The sequence below is a fragment of the Corvus hawaiiensis genome, chromosome 2, assembly GCF_020740725.1.
Source record: "Corvus hawaiiensis isolate bCorHaw1 chromosome 2, bCorHaw1.pri.cur, whole genome shotgun sequence".
In the NCBI taxonomy this organism is placed as follows: domain Eukaryota; kingdom Metazoa; phylum Chordata; class Aves; order Passeriformes; family Corvidae; genus Corvus; species Corvus hawaiiensis.
In genome coordinates this window covers 120,737,655-120,759,818 of record NC_063214.1, presented here as the reverse complement: position 1 = coordinate 120,759,818, position 22,164 = coordinate 120,737,655, and the positions used below count along the sequence as shown (strand labels likewise).

General features: G+C 41.9%; 1 protein-coding gene across 3 annotated transcripts in view; it reads left to right on the top strand.

Annotated features, from left to right (window-relative positions):
* The window catches only part of DYRK1A (dual specificity tyrosine phosphorylation regulated kinase 1A), a 70,078-nt gene extending 48,205 nt beyond the window's left edge, over positions 1–21,873 (top strand). For all 3 annotated transcript variants that reach the window (XM_048291116.1, XM_048291112.1, XM_048291125.1), the window contains 10 exons: positions 3,611–3,816; positions 11,424–11,516; positions 12,430–12,618; positions 13,270–13,417; positions 14,599–14,885; positions 15,986–16,132; positions 16,442–16,582; positions 16,829–17,135; positions 17,606–17,730; positions 18,401–21,873. In XM_048291116.1, the coding sequence (XP_048147073.1) occupies positions 3,611–3,816; positions 11,424–11,516; positions 12,430–12,618; positions 13,270–13,417; positions 14,599–14,885; positions 15,986–16,132; positions 16,442–16,582; positions 16,829–17,135; positions 17,606–17,730; positions 18,401–19,024 (2,267 nt within the window). In that variant the 3' untranslated portion in view covers positions 19,025–21,873. The remainder of the gene's footprint in view (positions 1–3,610; positions 3,817–11,423; positions 11,517–12,429; positions 12,619–13,269; positions 13,418–14,598; positions 14,886–15,985; positions 16,133–16,441; positions 16,583–16,828; positions 17,136–17,605; positions 17,731–18,400) is intronic.
* The last annotated feature ends 291 nt before the right edge of the window (positions 21,874–22,164 follow it).

Here is a 22,164-nt window from a genome sequence, read left to right as displayed (position 1 = left end):
TTTAATGTCTAAATGAGTTATGTGGACTGATGTCAAAATGGGAATAATAGGATCTCAAATGGATGAGGGAAGGAATTGAATCTTGAAAAAATACATTGAGTTCTTAAAGATTGATGCAAAATTTTACACCAACTTTTCCAATATTACACCAATTGTCTTTCATTTATAGACTCCTCGGTAACCAGCATCTCAAATATTACTTCTGCTTGGAGTTAATAATTTCTTTGTTGCTTGGAAAAAATCATAAAATCCCAGAATGGTTTGGGTTGGAAGGGACTTTAAAATCATCCAGTTCCACTCCCTGCCACGGGCAGGCACACCTTCCACTATCCCAGGGTGCTCAAGCCCCATCCAGCCTGGGCTTGGACACTTGGGGTGGGGAGGCCCCAAAACATCCATGAAAAAAAAAATCCATTTAAAACACAGCTATTTTGAATGAGAAAAGCATTTTCCATCCTCACCAAAGAAATAAATTTATTCTTCTTCCACTGTGTTGAGATGATGCTTTAAAGAAATAAACCTTCTCCTTTATGATGAGGGAATCCATTTTTGCAGTGTGTCTATTTTCAGGTAGTTCTGAGCTGTGAGCCTCTTTTGAGTGCAAATACACAGCAAGGTGGGTTTTTTTATGCCTTCCCCGAACTAACATTAGGTAAGGCCTATTTGTAAGATAATTCTACCCACTTCCAATCCATAATCTCTTCCCTTAATGGGCTTCATGCTTAGAGATCTTGGCATATGTTTTGGGGTTTTTTACTTTATTTTCTTCCCAAGGTGCTTTACGAAGTGTGAGCACTTGAACTTGTAGTGGTTAAAAAGGAAAATTGATGATTGACTACACCTTGTTCATAGATATTTATGTCCTGTGGAAGTTCTGGATGTGTTGTGGTAACAAGTGCCGGTGGATTTTAGTCCTGCTCTGGTGGTCAGCAGATCTCTGATTTTTTTGGATGTCTGGAGCTCTCCAAATGAGCCAAAAAGCAATCTCTGAGCCACCAGAGGCTTTGTGAGCCTCAGTTAATGGATGTGCACAAATGTCCCTATTTCTGGAGCGACTCCTCGACCTAAAACTAAAGGAGGTCAAGATTTCTATTCTAACCAGTCCTTCTTTCCCCCTTCCTTTCTTCCTAACGTGTCACTGGGTGTTTCTAGGAGTGTTCTCTTGGGATTAGATGTCCTGGGATTGGATTGCAGGTGCCAGGAGCAAAGTCTGGGATGTGGCAAGGGCAGGGATTTCATCAGGGCCCAGAGCTGAGCGTGACTTGTTTGTGTTGGTGGCCAGGACTGCTTCCAGCACGAGGCTGTGAACTCCAGTGCCTTCCTTGCAGGGACAGGGACAAGTTGGAAAGATGGAATTACTTGGCTGCTGATCCTTGTGGTTACAGATCCTGAACTTCTGACCCAGGTGGTTGTTGCTCGTTGGTGACGTGGGTGAGGTCGGTTCCATTTAGGAGATGACTAAAGTGCTTTTCCATTTGGGATGGGAACATGGGGATGAGTTAGCCAATTCCCATCCATCTCCTTGTCATTCTTCACGTCATCGGGCTGGTCAGGCTCTAATCTTGTCCTTTTTCCTGAGATTTGCTGTGCAACCATTTGTGTTCCTGGTTTAAGAAGGTTCTTGTTGGACACAGTTTGGATTCGTGGCATCACATTTGTTGTGGGACTCCCCTCCAAGCCAACAGGGACCTCTGTTAGTCACAAACAACAAATTCCAAAAAATGTTTAACTAAAAGAATAAAATTCATGGATTTGGATGCAGGTGGACTTGGGAGGAAAAGGTCTACAAACATGGAAAGTTTGAAGCTGAATCAAAACATCAAATTACAACTCTTGTTTTGTGGGATAATTATACTTCTAACACTCTTTTACTTTACTTTTTGACTTCATCTTAAATGTGTGTAGTGCATTATTCAGTTTATGCTCAGATTTGTTGTGATTTTTGGAGTGTCAGAAGATCCTATGAAGTCAAACTGTAAATGAGAACCCCACGGTGCCAGGATTTTTGGCTTTATATATTTGAGCTTTCTGCTTTTTTAGGAACTTGTGGAAGGGCAGAATTTTTTAAAAATAAAATCTGTTTTTATTAAGTTCTGTAATTGTCCAGGTAGCTGTCTATTGGAAACCTGTGGCCTGAGGTAAAAAAATACAAGATAGAAACCTTTGAAAGTAACTGGCTCTACACTTTAGAATTAGTGGTATTTTTGACTCTCTGATTTAAATATTGTTTTGACTTTTACTTCAGTCACCGTGATGTTGCTAAGTGAGATTATGATTTTTTTTCAGGGTAAGCAGAACCTCAGAAATTAAAAGAGCAGAAAGTAGAGATACTGGATGATGTCTTACATATGTTCAGCCATTCTTACAGGAGTGTTCAGTGAATCTTGAAAAGGAAATGTTCACTAACTTCACCAAGTTGTAGAGATGGAAGATTAACTCTGATTCTCAGTTTTTAATGGATATTTTGTAGAAGAGTTAAAAGTAATTTTCTGTGCAATGTTAACTTAAAATGGTTAATATTTTAATATAACCAATGTAAAATGGTGTTTGATTTCATCCATGCAGTTCTTCTCTTGCCCTGATAGATGTTGAGTCAATGGTGCAATATCAATATCAATATTTTAATTTTCTTTTAACATAGTTATTTTTAAGAAAGCCAAATCTTGGCTGTACTAATCTACTGTTTTCTAGTGCTTGTATTTTCTTGCAAGGTTTGGACTGTAAAGGAAATGGGGATTTCCCTTTGCTGGTCAGGTGCTTGGCTGTTTAACACCTTCCTTCTAAATTTAATCTTTAGTGATAATTTTGCGTTCATGTTGCAGCTGCTCTTTGTTTGCTGCACTTTTTAGGGAGGCATAAACACAGAGAACAGGGAATCAGGGATTCACAGAATCACCAGGGTTGGAAGAGCCCTTTGGGATCATCCAGTCCCACCATCACCCCTAAACCTTATCCCCAAATGAAGATGAGCTGCTGAGGCTGGACACAGGATTTTCCTTTCTTTTGGTACAATCAGTCAAGAAAGTTGCTGGGAGCAACCCAGAAAGGCAGAACCTGTGTGTTTTTCTGGCTTTTGTGGAATCCGTACATGGAATTAGTGTGTTTGGAATAAACCCTGTCAAATTCTGACTGAGTTATGACACCCAGGTGGGGATGTGAGAAATGGGACGCTCAGGATTAGAATCATGGAATGGTTTGGGTTGGAAGGGACTTTCCAGTATTGAGTTCTGACCGTCAGGGACACCTTCCACCAGACCAGGTTGCTCCAGCCTGGCCTTGGACACCTCCAGGGGTGAGGCAGCCGCAGCTTCTCTGGGCACCCTGTGCCAGGGCCTCCCCACCCTCCCAGGGAACAATTCCTGCCCAAGATCCCATCTAACCCTGTCCTCCCTCAGCTTAAGGCCATTCCCCCATGTCCTTGGGAGAAGTCCCTGTCCAGCCTTCCTGTCCAGCCCTGTAGATAACCTTTCCCTGAGGATGGTATCTGGGATCACTCCCTATGGAATCTCCCGTGTGTGCCAAGCACTCGGTGCTGATGAGCTCTGGGATCCTGACCACAGGGCAGTATTTTCAACCCATCACCTGCTTAACCCTCACCTTGTCTTTGCAGGAGGAGAGACTTCAGCATGCAAACCTTCATCTGTTCGGCTTGCACCATCGTTTTCATTCCATGCTGCTGGCCTTCAGATGGCTGGACAGATGTCCCATTCGCATCAGCAGTACAGTGACCGGCGGCAGCAGAACATCAGTGACCAGCAGGTCTCGGCCTTATCCTACGCTGACCAGCTCGAGCAGCCACTCCCATTAACAAACCAGGTATGGGGGGAAAGCTCCTTTTACATCTGGGAGTTCTTGAAATGTCGAACTGTGCAATCATTTGGGTTGGAAGGGACCTGTAAAGATTGAGTTCCAACCCCCGCCACGGGCAGGGACACCTTCCACTGTGCCAGGCTGCTCCAAGCCCCAATGTCCAGCCTGGCCTTGGGCACTGCCAGGGATCCAGGGGCAGCCCCAGCTGCTCTGGGCACCCTGTGCCAGGGCCTGCCCACCCTCAGGGAAAAATTCCCTCCTAATATCCCATCTAACTCTGCTCTCTGTCAGTTTAAGGTAGTTTCCCCCATATCCTGTCACTCTAAACCCTTTGTGAAAAGTCCATCTCCATCCATATATTATACAACCATAAATTACAGGATCAGGGCATTTATTCTTGTAGGTTTGGGTTTTTTTAAACTAATTCACTCCTGACTCTGTAAGGAAGGAGTTAATATACAACTACATACTCAGAAACACATATTTTATATATATATATATATATATACACTCTAACTTCAAAAGTAAGTTTTTGTAGTTGTTTCTAAACTTCTGGAACTTATTTATTATGCTTATTCTGCTTGTAACATTTTTTGAAATTGGGGGAGAAAAAGATTGGCCAAGTGGACAGCTGTAAAAGGCTCTTTAATAACTATTTTTTTTAACTTTTGTGCTGTTTGTTACTATCTGACTGCTTTTTTATTCTAATGGACAGTTTTTTACTGCCGAGTCACTGGTTGGTGTAAATGGAATATAGTTTGCACAGAAGATAATTTACTTGAGTAGGTAGAACTGCTGAAAGAGCTCCCTAATTCAGAGTGCCGGGAGCCACAAGAGCTGCTGTTGCTCTGGATAACTGGGAATTCTCTTGGTTTTTAAAAATTCCACAGTCCAGTTGTGGAAACAAAAGGGCAGATTGGTTCCAACAAAGCCCGTAAGTCAGAACTTGAAAATTTGGTTTAGATTGATGAGGAATGAGGAATGTTTCACTAAAGAGGATGGAGGTGAAGTGTTTTGCTGCTCAAGATGTTTTAGGTAGAAAACTCTTCAGTACTATCAAGAGATGCTCTGGTGCTGTAGGGAGACGCTTTTGCAGGAGGAGGAAAGGATTAGAGAGAATGAGAATGGTCAAACCAAGTGCTGGGATGTTGGATGCCAGGATTTGGAGATCTCCAGTGACGGGGCAAAGTGAATAGAGCTGGCCAAGGATGGGTTTCCTTTCCTGAGAGCCAATCCAACTGGAAGAGGAAATCTGCTCCTATATAACAATACTTAGCTTGAAGATCTTCAAAGGCATTTTATGCGAGTTTTTTTGGGTTAAAGGTCTCCCAGAACTTCTACAATGAGGTTGGTCAGTCAAGAAAAGTTGCACCTTAAACCTTTTAAGGCACTTTAGAAACAAACTCAAGGAATTTTAGATTGTATGGACAATTATCCATGTGAGGAAATGATCAGCTGGCCACCTTCATCATGGCAATCGAGCAGTCTTTGCAGCACCAGCACAATCCTACTGAATCAATGTTCTTGGCTTTGATGGTGGCCAGCTTTCTGAAGTCTTCTGAGTACTTGCCTTCTGTGCCTCTTTCCTCCCTCGAGTTCTTGTGCTTCTCCCATCACCCAGTCCCACCAAGAGTTCTCCTCACCAGGTTCCTCCTTGGAGTGGAAGTTCTGTGTGAGCCTCTGTGGGGACTCAGTGGCTTTTTGTCTTTGCACTGCAATTCTGATTTTATCTGCACAGCCAGATCCAGCTGAGATCTTCATGCTGGTGGCTCAGATCATCTGCTCTAGACCTGGTCTCTGTGCTAAACAAATCTGCTGATCTTTCTCTTGGAGTTGCCCTTCTACGGCTCTGCTTCATCTTGTTCAGCTCTTGTTCATCTTGATTAAAAAATAACTTTTTTTTTTCTTACAAAAGTCTTGCCCCATAGACCAGTCTTTAATAATGGCAAACTCTCTTTGGTCACAAAAGGTAATTTCTGCCTTTGTAAGTTCATATCACAGAATTCCAAGATCATTTAGGTTGGAAAAGATCTCCAAGATGAGTCCCAGCTGTGCCCAATGCCCACCACCTCCAGCCCTTCCTGGGACACCTCCAGGGATGGGCACTCCAAACCTCCCTGGGCAGCCCCTGCCAAGGCCTGAGCTCCCTTTCCATGGGGAAATTCCTGCTGCTGTCCACCCTGAGCCTGCCCTGGCCCAGCCTGAGGCCGTTCCCTCTCCTCCTGTCCCTGTTCCCTGGCAGCAGAGCCCGACCCCCCCGGCTGCCCCCTCCTGTCAGGGACTTGTGCAGAGCCACAAGGTCCCCCCTGAGCCTCCTTTGCTCCAGTGGTTATCTTCCAGAAGATCCTGTTTTTAACGTGCAGCAAAAAGAATTGGCTGTTGGAGATGGTTTCATAGTTTGATCTTAACATAGCCATAAAAACAGGAGGAGGGAAGAGGTGACTTCAGGCAGATTCAGGAAGCTTTTAAATTTTTTTAAGTGGATCCTTTCAATGCAGTGGCTCACATGCAGTCAAACAGACAAGGATTGGGTCTAGGAGCTTCAGTTTCCTGGAATTGCCTGACATCAGCAGCCTGGACCATTGGGATTGCTTGGGTGCTACAGCCTTCCACAGCCTAAAAGTAACTGTCTGGGTGCCCTAAAACTGACCTGCTTGGGTACCCTAAAAATAACCTATTTGGGTGCCCTAAAAGTAACCTATTTGGGTGCCCTAAAAGTAACCTAATTGGGTGCCCTAAAATAACCTGTTTGGTTGCCCTAAAATAACCTGTTTGGGTACCCTAAAAGTAACCCATTTAGGTACCGTAAAAGTAGCTTCTTTGGGTGCCCTAAAATACCCCGTTGGGGTGCCCTAAAATACCCCGTTTGGGTGCCCTAGAAGCGACCTGTTTGGGTGTGAGTACCCAGCAGCTGATTGACAGCGAGTTGCAGCCCCTTTGCTCCCGTTCCCTGGTGGATTGAGCAGCCAGAGCGATCAGGAAATCGGGATTTTCCCAACTCGGCGCTGCCGGGATTCCAGGTGGAGCCTTTCCCGAGCTCCAGCCCCCCTCTGCTGGCCGCAGCGCCGCGGTGCTGCTGCTGGGAAAGCTGCTCTCCCAAATATGCCATCCTTGCCTCCAGCTCCCTGAGCTTCAGTAATTACCTGAGGATGTTCTTCAGGTTATTTTTGCGTCTTTGCTGCACACTGACTCCTTTTTTTTTTTATGGAGTGTCTGGTTCAGGTTCCTGCAATGATTTTAATTCATAACCAGAAAGGGGAAGCCAGGCCTTGAATGTGAATTTATTGCTTTTATTCCTGCTCTGTCCTGCTTGGATCTGGGGTTGTAGTGGCTCGCAGGCCATATTCTGTTATTTTGGGAATCATTCCCAGCTTCAGATTAAAGGTTAGGAAACAATAAGGACAATTTATATTAAAATGATATAAAATATATGTATTTATGTTACATGTAAATAATATAAATAATTACATATAAGTTGCTTTTAAAAGATTATTTACATAATCTTCTCTTGCACTTACTGCTTTCTGGCTGTGGTCCCCAAACCCGTCACTGACAAGGATCAAAGAATTCTAGGAAGATACTCCAAGACCAGCCAGATTGTTTTGGTTTTCACTTATTTATGAGGTTTTAAATCACAGTTTAAAACTTCCAGCTCTGTTTTAATTTTTTTTTTCCTTCAGGAGTTGGTTTTAGGGCTTTTTTTTCCCAAAAAGTGCTGGCAGGATGGGTCCTCATCTTGGCTGTGGCTGCTGAGTGCTTCAGTTTCAGGGAAGTGTGGGAGCACATGGTCCAGAGTGAACAGAAAAGTTGGGATCTCTGGGATCTTTCTCCTGTAGCAGTAACAAATTAATACTTCTCTGTCCAGTTTTAACTGGTTCCATCCTGTGAGTTCAATGCAGCCTGATGGGAATACAAGATAAGAGCTTAAAAGTTGTCACAACTTCAAAGTCTCTTTATTTTGAGGCTCTGTTTATCTCCATTGTGGATGCTCAGATTGCCTGGAACTCTTTTCAGTTAATAACAAAATGCTTAGAAAATTGATGTACTTGATAAAGGAGCTGAGGTGAGATTTTGGTAACAAATTCCAGCAGTTCAGCTTTCATGAAACACCTGGAATGGGAAGGTCAGGCTGACTGCTAGACACCTTTCTATCTCTGTTTATCTAAGATCACTCTGCATAATTTGAGGTTTTACTGACCAGATCTTGGCCAGAGATTTTATTGATCACATCAAGATCATTGCCAAGTTCACGCTGCAGCACCAGTTAAAAATCCTTAATTCAGATATTCCCACTACCTAATCAACATTACTGTTAATGATGGTTTAACTTCAGCAGTCCCTGTCATCAGTGTGGCCATGCAGGTCAATTAAATAAGTCCTTACACTTGGAATTCTTGCTAAAATTGCCCTTACATGATAAAATCTTCATTATTTATTCTGTTTGTCAAGTGGAACATGTGCTACACACAAGCTGAATTTATTTTTTATTCTCTCTCTTCTTTTAATCAGTGTGGATGGTGGTGGATCTTGGTTGTTTTTTTCATAAAATCTGAATTAAAGCATCCCATAAACAGCTCAAGATTCTCCATAATCAAAATAAAAATCATTTAAAAAGGAACAATGCCATCTGCTTGGACAAAAAAGAAAATGTCCAAAAAGAGTGACATTTGTTGTGTGTTCCACCCCCAAAGGCTGGGAGTTCAAACAGCACACCTGAGTTAAAAGTCACAGTTCCCATAAAATGTGCTTTGTCACCAGTGTGTTGAGGATACGTAAATGGGGCCTTTTCTGTGGGTATTCCCTGACATTTATAATTGTAATTAAATTAGTTTCTGATCTCTCAGACCTGAGATGCAGCATCTCTGATTTGTGTTGTGTTTTTAGGGAGATTTATCTGAGCTTGCAGTGTTGCAGTCTGGCCACCAGATAGAGACTGAAGCTTGTGAAATAGGACCTTTCCATTCCTTTCCTTTCCTTTCCTTTCCCCTTTCCCCTTTCCCCTTTCCCCTTTCCCCTTTCCCCTTTCCCCTTTCCCCTTTCCCCTTTCCCCTTTCCCCTTCCCTTTTTTTCTTTGGTGCTTGAGCATTCCTTGAAGCCAGGACAGGAATCAGTGTTACCCCAAGAATAAAGAATTCCAGATTGTATAAAATGGATAAAGACCACTTTGTTCCACGGTCTTCCATCATCAGGAAGAAGGGAGTAAGAATCTCTCTGGGAAACAGAAGAGAATATTAAAAATTTTTCGATATAAAAGTGTGAGGAAAAAAATTCAACCCAAAACTTTATGAACCCAGGAGAGCAAAACAGAACTTGTGGAAAGGTTCATACAGGTTCAAGAGTGTGCCCAGAGATGTGTGACTGCCAAAATGCAGTTTTTAAATAAGGGACTGGCTGCAGTAGTCTGCAGAATTTAAATTATTTACAATTAGGGAATGGCAACAAATCAGATTATAATTTTTTTTCATCAGGCTATTTATTTCAGAGTAGAAATTAGGTTTTTATTTTTGCAGTAAGCAAGGAAATTTGACTTACAAAATAGAAAAGGAGCATGAAGACTTGTCCTACAAACTCCCTTTCCAAATTAGAGCAATTTTTTATGGGAATAATTGGTCTGAACTATGGAATTCTTCCATATTGAGACTCTTCCCTCAGAACTTAAGTCCCTGTGCTGATGATCCAGCCCAGGACAGAGACGGGGCCCTGCCAATATTCCTGATATTCCTGTGCCACACCCTGGTTTCTTTTACCAGCAAAACCCACCAGTGTTCCCATATTCCAGTACCTTCTTTAAGTCAGATTAAGGAATTTGAAGGAAATCCTTGGATTTGAAGAGCTGTAACAGTGACAGCTGGATCAGGACTTGCTGCTGCTCAGAGCTGTGGGAGGGAACCAAAAGAGATCCTCTTTAGGTGGGGTTTATTTCATGGGCCACATTTGTTTGCCAGATGAAAGGAAGAAACAAAAATGTTTTGTAAATGTCCGATAGTTTGTTTAGGAAACTTTCCAACAGTTTCCTGATGTTTACAAAGTGCTTGTCCTTGTAATAAAATAGAATTAATGTCTTTACCCCTGCCCACACAGGAGGAGAAGGGGAGTTTGGCTTTCTAGGGTGGTCCCTCAGGTACCTCAGTGCAGGTTCAGTTTCAGAAGCACAAACTCTCTATAATTTCTTTTTTGGGTTACTTTGATGTGATTCTTTTTATTTTGTCATTGAGGAGAAAAAAAAAAAAAAAGAGTTATTTGTACAGCAACCATTATAAGTATTAAGTTATCCTATAAAAAATAGAGGAGCAGTTAGACTTTTCCAGCTCATTTATTAGTTAAGTAATACTGGTGGAAAACATACATGGAACAAGCTTTTTCTCCAATGGAATTGCTTAAACTCACCCTGAGGTTTTCTGTCCTGCTCCTGGAGGGGAACAACCCCAGGCAGCAGCACAGGCTGGGGGTGACCTGCTGGGGAAGGACCTGAGGGACAGTGAGCTGTCCCTGAGCCAGCAGAGTGTCCTGGGGGACAGGAAGGCCAGTGGTGTCCTGGGGTGCAGTGGGAAGAGCATTCCCAGCAGGTCAGGGTTATCCTGCCCCTGTGCCCAGCCCTGGAGGCACCTCTGGGGTGCCGTGCCCAGCTCTGGCTCCTCAGCCCAGCAGGGCCAGGGAGCTCCTGGAGCGGGGCCGGCGGAGGCTGCGCAGCTGAGGAAGGGCCTGGAGCAGCTCCGTGCCCAGCACAGGCTGAGGGAGCCGGGGCTGCTCAGCCTCGAGAGGAGCCCCAGCTGAGAGGGGCCCTCAGCCCTGGGTGTCCCTGGCTGCAGGGAGGGCTCAGGGCAGGGCCCGGGCTCTGCTCCGGGGCCCGGCAGCGGCACCAGAGCCACGGGCAGGGCCTGAGCCCGGCAATTGCCCTGCACAGGAGGCAGAACTGCTGCCCTGGGCAGGGCCAGCCCTGAGCAGATTGGCCACAGAGGCTCTGGGGTCTCCTCCCTGGGGATATTCCAGAGCCACCTGTGTGAGGGGATGGAGAGAGGAGCAGACTGAAGGACTGGCCACTCTACAAACTCCTTTTTTGGGCTCTGGTTGGGTGGGACAGGGAATTCCCAGAGTTTGTCCAGCAGGGCAGCAGTACTGGGCCTTTGGAGATGGTTTGTCTCTTGGTAGTCCTGGATTTTGGTTTTTTTTGGAATTTAATGCAGTTGAATGTTTTGAGCTGGCCCAGTTCTCCAGCAGTTCCTGTGAACTTCCGTTGGAACCTCCTGTAAAGTTCCTTTGGAACTGTACCTTAAATATGGTGACAATCCATGAGTCAGCCCTGAGGTGGAGGAGTGATGGAGGAGAGTCTTTGTTATGAGAAGAGATTTCGATGAAACCTGTTGGGTGTAGTGGGAGGAGAGTAGGAATCTTGGAATTTACTCCTTTTAAAAAAATAATTAATATATTAAAAATTATTAATATATTAAAAAGTAACTTAACTAAACTAGGTGTGGGGGTTTTTTACTACCAGTTAAAAAAAAACCCTTGCATTTAAAGAACTCACTTCTGTGAGGAATATCACAATTTGATTTAGTAACTATACTGTTAAATTCCTGGTTTTTGTTCTGATTTCTGCCATGTTCCTACTCCAGAGGCGGATGCCCCAAACTTTTCGTGATCCAGCCACTGCTCCATTGAGGAAACTCTCCGTAGATTTGATCAAAACATACAAGCATATTAATGAGGTAATGGCTCCAGATGTCTTTAATGTGCACCGATGTTTGTTACAATACATGATTTAAATGTATTTTCTACGAATAATCTCATCAAGAGATCCAAAAAATCAAGTTTTTTCTCAGTTGTTCACATCTTGTTTGAGGTCATGGGTGTCATGGTCCTGCTTTCTGTCCAGCACACAGGAACTCTCTTATGCTGGGATTTATTTTCTGTTGTTTTATAAACAAATGTTGAGCTTGCAGGATGAGGAAACCTGAGTGCCACAAGCACACTTTGAGCTCAATAAAACTTTATTAATATTTCTAAGATCTTTTAAGGAAAGTGCTGAAGTGTTTCCCCTAAATTATTTCAATATTATTGACAAATGTAAAATTGTTGTGGTTGATACAGGAAAGCATCAGTTGGTTTCAAACTTCGACAATTATAGGGAATGTGAAGGGATTTTTATGGTGATTAATGACTTCCTTGGAATTCTTTCCCAGTCTTGTGGGAAGATCAAATGATAATTCTTGTTTCCAGGCTCCTTAGCATTTTGAGTTTTGCTGTGTGCACTGTGTGCTGGGATGTGTCCGTTCCTTTTGCACCTGCTCCAGAGATCAGTGTTACTGCATTTATTAGTGTTGTTATTATTATTATTATTATTTATTAGTGTTAGTACACTGATCAGTGTTATTACTATTATTTATTAGTGTCAGTACATTCCTTTAGCTCTGCTTTCCCAGTTCTTCAATTATTCACCCAGACTTCCCTTTGGAATAATGGCCTGACTTCAAACAGAGCAATAGGAGGAGAGGATTGCTTGGTTTTCCACTTGGAGAAGTTGACTTTAAAGCCACAGCATGCTGAATAAAAGTTGATTCTCCTCTTTCTTGAGCTGCTGTTCTAAGCAGGGCTCTTAAGGAAGCTCCTTTTCCCCTCCAGGTTTACTATGCAAAAAAAAAACGGCGGCATCAGCAGGGCCAGGGAGATGATTCCAGTCACAAAAAGGAGAGGAAAGTTTACAATGATGGTTATGATGATGACAACTACGACTACATCGTGAAAAATGGGGAGAAGTGGATGGACCGCTATGAAATCGACTCTTTAATAGGCAAAGGATCCTTTGGACAGGTAATGGCTCATTATGTATTTATGTAATTTATGTGGACCACATTTGTATTTAATTGGAAGTGCTATTGCTGTTTCATTTTGAAATTAAAACTCTTTTTTCTCAGTCCTGTTATCCTGAGTTCCTGTTCAGACACATATTTTTGTGCTATTTCATGTTACTACAGAAAACTTTTAATTATGTTTCAGTGTGTGTTGCATTTTATAATGAGAAGTCCTCCACCTTTTGCCATCAGTTCACATTTTTAGCTTGAGTTTAGTTTTGGTTTGAGTTAGCTTTTTAGTTGGAACAGGGTTTTTAAATTAAAACAATAATTAGTGCTGGATCTTACCTCTTATAAATGTCATTAGCAACATTTGTTTTGACTGGTTGCAGCTTTAGCCAAGGGTGGAAGGAGGATGGAGCTTTTATTTTGTAGTTTTTAGTTTTTCTCAGACTTAGCAGTCCTTTTACAGTGTTGGTTTAGATAATTTTATTTGCATGTAAAGTGACATTGCTGCAATAAACATCACACAGTCAGTTGTAGCTTTATTGCTGTATAGAGTTAAAAAGGAGAACATTTCCTCCGAATTCAGAAAGGTGAGAAAGGGAGTTTGGGTGGGTTTTTTTGAAAACTGGAGGGAGTTTCCTGATGGATTTGGCTTCTCCTGCAGGTTGTGAAGGCTTATGACCGAGTGGAGCAGGAGTGGGTGGCCATCAAAATCATCAAAAACAAGAAGGCTTTCTTAAACCAGGCCCAGATTGAAGTGAGACTGCTCGAGCTGATGAACAAACATGACACTGAGATGAAGTACTACATAGGTATGGAAATAATTCTTCTTTATTTTTATTTTATTATGAATGGTTTAGATCTTGCTGTAGAGCTTAGGCTGCTTTCAGCTGATTTCCACATCTATTTGGGAACATTTGTGATGATATTTGGTGGTTCTTGCCAAGCTGGTGGGTCCAGCGAGCTCAGGTAGGGTGGGGAGGAGTTGGAATCAAGTGTAGGAAGCCCACCAGGACATGGAATGGTGGGAGGAGAGTTCCAAAGGTGAGAGAACAGGAATTTGGACAAGGATGTGTGGCAGGAAATGGCAGCAGGGTGGGAGCAGAAGGTTGCATCTCAGGTAAGTTGTAAAGGACACAGAAGGAACTGGTCTGGGATAACAGAGAAAACAAATCCATGGATTTGTTGACCAAAAATCCACCTTAATTGAAAGTCTGAATTCTCATGGTGCTCATATTCAAGATTTTATTCTGCCAGAAAGGGGAGAGTGCTGCTTTTTCTCTGGAATGTTTTTCCTATTTCAATTTTCTTGTGGCAGCCTGAAGGTTTGACAATGGCAAACCCTGCTGGCCTCTGAACAGAGCAATGTGATAAATATTTCACTTATTTAATGAAAAAAAAGGCTTGGATTGGTTCCTTTCATAAACTGACATTGTACCTGAAGGAAATGAATAGGAAATCCAATTCCTATGGGATATTGATCAGTTTTATTAATTCAAGTAATCAACTGAAGTCACAGCTTATTAATTGCCTTGATGTCATTGTGTATTTTAAATTATTCTCACTATTAAATATTTCCTCTGTCAATGTAAGGGAGTGATAACTTATTTTGGTAATCTTATCATTTCATAAGGTTTTGGTTAATGCAGCTTTACTGAGGATGTGTAAAATGCCCCCCTGTACCCCAGGCATGGCAGAAATATTTTGTTAATAACACAGAACTAGGAAAAAAAAATGCTCTTATTTCACACATTGCTTGAAATACTTAAAAGATTCCACAGGTTTTTGCAGTTTTTTACTGAGGTGCACCTGAGGATGTGTAAAATGTCCTCTTGTCCTCCAAGCATGGCAGAAATATTTTGTAAATAAGACAGAACTAGGAAAAAATAAATGATGCTCTATTATTTAATGATAGTCCTGCTTCCTACGTACTCTGTTGTAATTAACCCATAATTCTTAGCGTTCGTTAGTGATATTTTCCCCTTTTCCCCAGTGCATTTGAAGCGCCACTTCATGTTCAGGAACCACCTGTGCTTGGTGTTTGAGATGCTGTCCTACAACCTGTATGACCTGCTGAGGAACACCAACTTCCGCGGCGTGTCCCTCAACCTGACGCGCAAGTTTGCGCAGCAGATGTGCACGGCCCTGCTCTTCCTGGCCACCCCCGAGCTCAGCATCATTCACTGTGACCTAAAACCAGAGAACATCCTGCTCTGCAACCCCAAAAGGAGCGCCATCAAGATTGTGGATTTTGGCAGTTCGTGTCAGCTTGGGCAGAGGGTGAGTTTGGGGGAAAATCGGCGAAAATTCTGTTCGTGCTGCTGGAAAATGCGAGATTTTTAAGTCATAGTACTCATCTAGCTCATTGGAACTTCATTCATGGTGATTTTAAAACAATAATTTAAATAGGGATCCACGGTCCACAAGAGCTTTAAATATGAGTTTCAGAATCCCAGAGTTGTCAAGGTTGGAAAAGACCTTTGAGATCAAGTCCAGCCATGAACCAGCAGCACCACATTCACCACTAAACCAAGTCCTCAAGTGCCACATCCACACATTCTTTGAACACTTTGACACTCCACCACTTCTCTTTAGTGCCCCAGTAGATAAAAATCCACCACATGATAAATTTTCCATGGTTTTTATTTCTTCTTGGCTGTGTTTTTGTGCCTTGTCAGTAGAGAATGTATCAACGCTTCGTTGTAGAAATCTGCAGTACTAATTAATAAAATACTCCTTTATTATTATCTTACTCCACCTAACTCTTCCTTCCACGAGCACTCCTTTAGCATGCCCCCTGTTCACAATTAGTGACACTGCAGTTTGGATCATTAGGAAAAGAATTCAGGAACTCAGGAACTAACTTCACCAAAAGTGCCCCACTTCTCTCTTGAGGAGTTGGGACTGGCCAGTAGCACCCCATTGCTTTTTCCCATAATGAACTTAGGAAAAGCAGATCACAATATTGAATATTCTATTGAAAGCAGCAATGAGACACAGATTTAGATGTATAAAAGGACTTTTTGCTATAAACTAAAAGGAAGGGCTGAAGGCAGACAGCGGGAGGTGAGATCACATCTGGATTATTTATCCAAATCCATTATTCATCAATAATACGATAATTTTGAAGTGTTAAGAATCACAATTACGAAAACATTGCTGAACTTCCTGCTTTTTTTTTTGTGAGCATAATATTTTCCTAAAAATCAACAATAAGATATTTTTATTACTGTCATGAATGTGTAGATTTTAGTATCTCTGATACCTTGTCTTTTCCTCCACCGAAATGTTTATGGCAGTTGTGTTTTGTCACGTGGAATTGTCATTCTTTCCCTTTGGATGCTGTGTGTGATTGTGACCTTGAGATGCTTTTATTCCAGATATACCAATATATCCAGAGTCGTTTTTATCGATCACCAGAGGTGCTACTGGGAATGCCTTATGACCTTGCAATTGATATGTGGTCCCTTGGGTGTATTTTAGTCGAGATGCACACTGGAGAGCCTCTCTTTAGTGGGGCAAATGAGGTAAGTTATGTACCAGTAATTGGGTTTTTCTCTTGTTAATTACCATCGTGATTTTCATCTGTTTAATTGGAATGCATAAATGAGGGAAGTCTGGTAATTCTGAAAGGATTAAACATCAATATCATGACTTTTGTCAGGACACAAAATTGCCTGTTCATAATTTTCTGTGTCTCCCTCTTACTCCTTGTTTTGTACATATTAAGTTTTTCTTAAATTAATTAATTTAGAACTTGTGTGAGTTGCTGACATTTGTGCCCCAGCTGGGCTGGCTGTCACTTGTCCTTCACAAACACATTTTATTTGGGACAGGTGGATCAGATGAATAAAATAGTGGAAGTTTTGGGGATACCACCAACCCACATCCTCGACCAAGCACCCAAAGCAAGAAAGTTCTTTGAGAAGTTGCCAGATAGCACTTGGAACTTGAAGAAGACCAAAGATGGAAAAAGGGTAGGTTAAATAATTAGGATGATAATATATATATCAAAATACATAAAATGGTGAGTTGTTACTTTGTTTTACATCTTGTCTTACTGAAAATGCAGCTTTGTTGTTTGTTAGCATTCTATCTTGTCAATTAAATAACATTTCCTTTAGTGTTGAATAGTTTCCTTACTTGATTTGACTTTTGATATAGAATCTGTGCACACCCAAGGCTTCACCCATTGATTCCAAGCAATTCCTCCCTTCCCACAGGAATACAAACCACCGGCAACTCGCAAACTCCACAATATCCTGGGAGTTGAGACAGGAGGACCGGGTGGGCGCCGTGCTGGGGAGTCAGGTCATACTGTAGCTGACTACTTGAAGTTCAAAGACCTCATCTTAAGGATGCTTGACTATGACCCCAAGACACGAATCCAGCCCTACTACGCCCTGCAGCACAGTTTCTTCAAGAAAACAGCGGACGAAGGTACCAACACGAGTAACAGCGTGTCCACGAGTCCTGCCATGGAGCAGTCCCAGTCTTCAGGAACCACCTCTAGTACATCTTCAAGCTCAGGTGGGTTTTGGTCATGAACAGGTGACAAAATTCTGCTTTCTAATGTTGGGCACTGCCCAGGCTCCCCAGGGAATGGGCACGGCCCCGAGGCTGCCAGAGCTGCAGGAGTGTTTGGACAGCGCTGCCAGGGATGCCCAGGCTGGGATTGGTGGGGGGTCTGTGCATTTGGACTGGATGATCCTTGTGGGTCCCTTCCAACTCAGAATATTCCATGATTCTGTGAAATGTTGATTTTTTTTTTCCTCTCCTGTTAAAAAATGTATCAATCATGATCACTAAACAATTACTTTAATCAGCTGGAGCAGGTAAACAGAAAAACCCCAAAACCCAACTAGATGAGCAAAAATGTGAGTGATTACCACAGATCTTATACTTTTCCCTTGCAGCACTTCATAAATCTTGATGCTGCCATTGTTTCATAGCTGTAAATTCCTTGTCCCTTTAGTTATTGTCATGTTGGGGTTTTCCAGGTGGATCTTCCGGCACGAGCAACAGCGGGAGGGCGCGGTCGGACCCCACACACCAGCATCGACACAGTGGTGGGCACTTCACTGCTGCTGTTCAAGCTATGGACTGTGAAACACACAGCCCACAGGTAATGCTCCAGTGGGGCTGAGGCAATGATATCTTAGCATACAACAGATAAAACTGTCAATTCCCCCTATAAATGTAACTATAAATTGGTGTGGAGATAGATTTTGCTCTTTTAGTAACCTTTAATCAGCTGTGTTGTTCCAGAGGTTCCTCTAATGCTGTTGGCACCTTTCAAGGTATGAGCTACAACATTTTAATTTAATTTGCTTTGCTTATTGTCTCCAGGCTCCTCAGCCAGAGGTCAGGGCTTTATTTTTCTAAGTGTTGTACAAATGCTGTTATTATTACTGTAATGTAAAGCTGCTCCTATAATTTTGACAGCCGAGTCACTTAGCAGACTTTCTTAAATTGTTTGAGAAAAACATCCAGGATGTGCATTCATTTTTCTTAAGGCAAATATAGAAAACTATTGGAAATGACTCTTAACTACATGCCTGCATTTCTAGAAAAATTGTGCAACTGCAAGGCCTGGGTAACATTTCAAAATAACGAATAACTTAATCTCTCATGTATTGTTCGAGAACCAACTGGATGTGACACTCAGTTGACAGGGTGGTCAAAGGTTGGACTGGATGCTCTTGGAAGTATTTTCCAACCTTTATGATTCTCTGATTCAGTGAAATCACAGCTTTCAGTCAGCATTTTAATTGTAACTTTGCTCCTGACCGCAGGTTCGACAACAGTTTCCTCCTCCGATCGGTTGGACAGCCACCGAAGCTCCCACCCAGGTCACTGTCGAGAACCACCCGGTTCAAGAAACCACCTTCCATGTAAACCCTCAACAACAGAATGCATTACACCATCACCACGGCAACAGCTCCCACCACCACCACCATCACCACCACCACCACCACCACCATGGACAGCAAGCCTTGGGCAGCCGGACCAGGCCGAGAGTCTACAATTCTCCAACAAACAGCTCCTCCACCCAGGATTCTATGGAGGTGGGCCACAGTCACCACTCCATGACATCCCTGTCTTCCTCAACTACTTCTTCCTCTACATCTTCCTCCTCTACTGGTAACCAAGGCAATCAGGCCTATCAGAACCGCCCAGTGGCTGCTAATACCTTGGACTTTGGACAGAACGGAGCTATGGACATGAATTTAACAGTCTACTCTAATCCGCGCCAAGAAACTGGCATAGCTGGACATCCCACGTACCAGTTTTCTGCTAATACAGGTCCTGCTCATTACATGACTGAAGGACACCTTGCCATGAGGCAAGGCATTGATAGAGAAGAGTCTCCCATGACAGGAGTTTGTGTTCAGCAAAGTCCTGTGGCTAGCTCGTGACTAAACTGAAACTAAGTTTGTTTCTTGTGTGTTTTTATAGAAGTGGTGTTTTTCCAAAAACAAAGTGCAAAGCTGCTTGAATCAGAAGGAGATAAACTCACTGAACCGCTACAGGAGGGCAAAGTTGACTATTTTTTTAAACTTGAAAAGATTGCAAAGGGACAATGAAGTTTTTTTTTTTGTTGTTGTTGGTTTTTTGCTGGGGGGAGGTTTTTTGGTTGGTTTTTTTTTTAAGAGCCATGTCTGGACCCACCTTAACGGATAGCTTAGTGGTGTTCACCTTTTGCTTCCCCCATTTTAACTTGCCACAACCTAGTCATAGTTTGGTTTTTTTGGGGCGGGGTTTTGTTTTTTTTTGGTTGGTTTTTTTTTTTTTTTTTTTTTTAAATTTTTTTTTTTTTTTTTGCTCTCATTCAACAGGGGTTATTGTTCAAATGTTAGTCATAGTTGCAAGCTAGTTTCTTTTTAAAGGCATTGCACATGATTTCTAAAAAAAGGCCCTTTGAAGTTTTTGGGGTGGGAGGGGGAGTGAGTAATATATATATTTTTTTTAGTTCCCCAAACAACCATGGGCACAGAAATGCAGTACTGTAAGAAAGAGGGACCTTCAGATTACACAAATATATTATTCTTCAGCTGTAAAAAGGGACGGTTGTGACGGAGTTTGTGAGGCACATTGAGCATGCGAAGTGGCGGTGAGCAGAACTCTCCTTTTCTGAATCTACTGAGGATCAAAGCAGCAATTGTGATGGGAATTCTGTGGGTGCCACCTTTTGGAGCCCACGGGCAGTTAGGATGGAAATCTGACTGGTTTCATAACTGAGGTGCACTGAGAAGCAATCAACGGGTCGGTCCTGGCCAGTCCTGGGGAGGTCTAAGTGGTGATCTTTGGGATAACCTTTGGCCTTATGGATTTGGACTCTTAAGTTAGAAGAGCCTACCATTTCAGATGCAATCACTTTTGGACATGCTTTTGCAGACAGTCCTTAATGCTGAAAACACAGAGAATGGGTAATTCAAGAGGCCTTTCTTTTAAAAATAGACTTTTGTGACCCACTTATTGTAAGGTATTGCAAGGTCACTTTGCGTGTGTCATAAAGTTGACTTCCTTATTGGTTGAAGGTCACAGGAGTAGTGGTTTGCGTTTGATGGAAATAGCTACAACTGTGTCCCTTCCTGCTTTTTACTTTTTTCTTTTGCTTTTTCTCGGCACGTGGTTTTCTCCACCATTACTTCTGCACAAAGACGTCTTCTGTTCATCCTGAACATTTTTAAAAAAAAAAAAAATGCAGAATTTTATGTGACTGCTTTTTTGCCTCACAATTATGCTGTGAATTTTACAAAAATTTATTTTCTTTTTTGATAATTTATTGTACCAAAGCTGTTTTTATAGCACATAGATGTCTGTAACCAATAATGTAGCAGTTCTGCACTTTGACACAAGGTGTAACTAGACCATTTTTAAATGTCAGTTGAAAAATTATGGCTGTACTATTGCTTAAACAAAACTGGAACTGTTGTTGAATTCATAGCCAATACATTTACAGCAATCTGTGTACTGAAGATAATAGATTGACATCTACTTGGAGACTATAACATCTGTTACATTATCAATGTGTTCAGGCTTCTGAAGGTTAAAAGGGACACTAGATCCAGAAGCTATGAAACCAGCAGTTGATTCTTGTATTCCTTATTAACATAATTGTAAACTTGAAGGCAAGACCTTGATTGCATGAAACAGGTCCAAAAATAATAGGCTGAGTAAAGCAAAACCCTCACGGGAGACCTGAGGTTAGCAGGCTGTATTTAACAGGTGCCTAATTTTTGGGTAACGCTGCCTTAATATAACACAGTCAGCTTGGCAGTTGCAAAATTTATGGGCCCATCCAAGAGATCTTTTTTTTTTTGTGGGAAAAGGAAAAAAAACAAACCCGAACGCTGCGTGAGAAAAAAAAACCCCCTTGGTGAAAGAATGAAGGTGAATTCCTTGATTGCCCATCCCAGATGAACAGTGTTGCCCATCCTCTCTTACGGAAGCAGTGATCTACCTCTGCCAGTAAGCCCTTGGAAAAGTTAATTTTAGCAGCAAATGGTCAATTCCATGCGGCCAAGTCGATTTTTTCAGCCGGAAAGGTGGAATTTTTTATACTTGCAGTGGCAACACAGCAGCTGACTACCATGTAAATGGGAATGAATCCTTGGGATTATCATTTTTTTGTAAATCATGGTTCTCTTAATCAAATACTTCTTTTTGTACCGACACATCAACCCTGTGGATGAAAGTGGATTGATTTTTTTCCCCCCCCCTGCTTTTTTTCTTTTTTTTTTTTGGTTTTCTTTCAAAGCTCAGTAATTCAGAGAAGTTTACAGGATTTGGAAGGCTGTCACCTTAGAAAAGGATGCTGAGTTTAGCAATATAAAAAAAGGAATCCAGTTCTTACTGCTGTCTAGGAATATAAGGGTAATATGGAATCTGGGTAACACCGTGCGCGCCGGTTGCCACCCCTTAGCAAGCGCCAAAAAAAACCTCACCAAACCTAAAGCAGTTCAAAGAAATAACCTCTACATCAAGAAGAAAAAACAAAAAAAAAACCATCATAAAATCCAGTGCTTCTGCATACTGTGTTATGTTACAGTCCAGTTTTGTGTGCTTTACTACACAGTTTGGTTACAGGACTTCTGTGCATTGTAAACATAAACAGCATGGAAAAGGTTAAATACCTGTGTTCAGATTGTAAGATCTAGTCCGGACTTGCTGTGTATATTGTAACGTTAAATGAAAAGACAAGCCCTTTGTATTATAGTCATGCAGTCTTATGTATGATAAACAGTTGAATAATTTGTCCTCAGACTCTTTACTGTGCTTTTTAAAAAGAAAAAAAAAGAGAGAGAAAAAAAAAAAGTAATTTAAGGAAAAAACCAAAACCAAACAACAACAAAAAAAAAAGTAAACGTAGTAAATCTTCCTATGCAATTAACCTACTCCAAGCCATGGTATGGTAGGTATAATTATACTATAATATGTAAATAGCAGATACATTGAAACAGACTTAAAAATATGAAAGTAAAAGTTGGAGGCGTAACAGCTAATTTGGAGTTTTTAATTGAAAACCAGCAAGGTCTGCAAATCCCTGATGTGT